At 60.5% G+C, this 1,164-nt stretch overlaps 1 protein-coding gene across 1 annotated transcript; it reads left to right on the forward strand.

Moving 5' to 3' along the window:
* Nucleotides 1–157: 157 nt before the first annotated feature.
* On the forward strand, nt 158–1,107 carry SDRG_16398 (hypothetical protein; the record flags this gene model as incomplete). Its single annotated transcript, XM_008622607.1, has 2 exons — nt 158–1,031; nt 1,070–1,107. The coding sequence occupies 2 exons, from the start codon at nt 158–160 to the stop codon at nt 1,105–1,107; spliced, it is 912 nt and encodes a 303-aa protein (XP_008620829.1).
* Nucleotides 1,108–1,164: the final 57 nt, after the last annotated feature.

Genomic DNA, 1,164 nt, shown 5'->3' on the forward strand with positions numbered 1-1,164 from the left:
GTCGTTTCCGCACACAGTGTACCAGCTGCACCCGCTTCAGTACCTCCTCGGCACCAATCCGTTCGTACCAAAGGGTGAATCGATCGAGCGCATCCGCAACATCATTGGCGTCTGCGTCGTCTGCAAGCGCGAGCTGCCATCGTACTTGACGACCATCATGTACTTTCAAGACCAGCAAATTCAATGCGCGCACTGCAGAAACGACCTAGAACCGTGGTCCAACTACAAGACGCGGTACGAAGGTTCCACCGCGTTCGATATTCCGCTGCGCGACGTCTTGAGCCAGTGCCCGCACCGGTCGTGCCGGCGTTCTCTGACCAAGGACGAGATGTTCAAACTCCACCTTCTCGACGAGCCAATCGCATGCGGCGGCTGCAACAAGACGCTGCGCTACGAGACGTTTGAGATCGCCACCTTCATCCACGAATACCCGACGATGACGTACCGGTCCGAGGTGTGCGAAGGCGGCAAGGTCGAGAAGCGCCTTCACATGCCCAAGGAGATCCCGTCCGATGGCCGCTGGGAGAGCTACACGAACGAGCTGCGACGAACAATCGCGCAGTTTGCCAAGACGCAGCACACCGAGGGCGTCTACCGCTTCCGCGAGGTCGTCTATGCCCATCGCGTTGGCATCTCGTCGCAGCCGCCCGGTGCGTTCTCGATGGACCTGGTCCGTGGCATGTACCGCCAGCTCAGCTTTGTGATCAAAGTCTGCGCCAACTTTGACTACTGGATGAACCCGACGATTCTCCGCGCGTCGATCCGCCGCTACGAGCAGTTTGTGCAGGTGATCAGCAAAGGCGCGATCAAGAAAGGCCTTGGTATCGTGCCCACCGTCGACATTGACCTCGCTTGGCACACGCACCAGACCCACCCACTGGCTTACCAAAAGTACACGACCAAGGTCGCCAAGCGCGTGCTCGACCACGACGACAGCGTCGGCGGCAGCGATCTGCACGCGGGCTACCTCCACACGTGCGTCGCGTGGTCCAAGCTCTACAAGCAGCCGTACTCGTCGTACGTGCCGCCCAGTACGACGCTCGATGCGATGGTCAAGGCTGGCGCCAAGGTGGCCCAAGGCGCGTCTCGCTTTGTGGGTGTCGATGATCTGGAAGAGGGCGACGACGGCCTTCTCTCGGTGCTGGGCACGCCGGTGTTCGAGTC

Source organism: Saprolegnia diclina (genome assembly GCF_000281045.1).
Source record: "Saprolegnia diclina VS20 unplaced genomic scaffold supercont1.126, whole genome shotgun sequence".
Taxonomy (NCBI): domain Eukaryota; phylum Oomycota; class Saprolegniomycetes; order Saprolegniales; family Saprolegniaceae; genus Saprolegnia; species Saprolegnia diclina.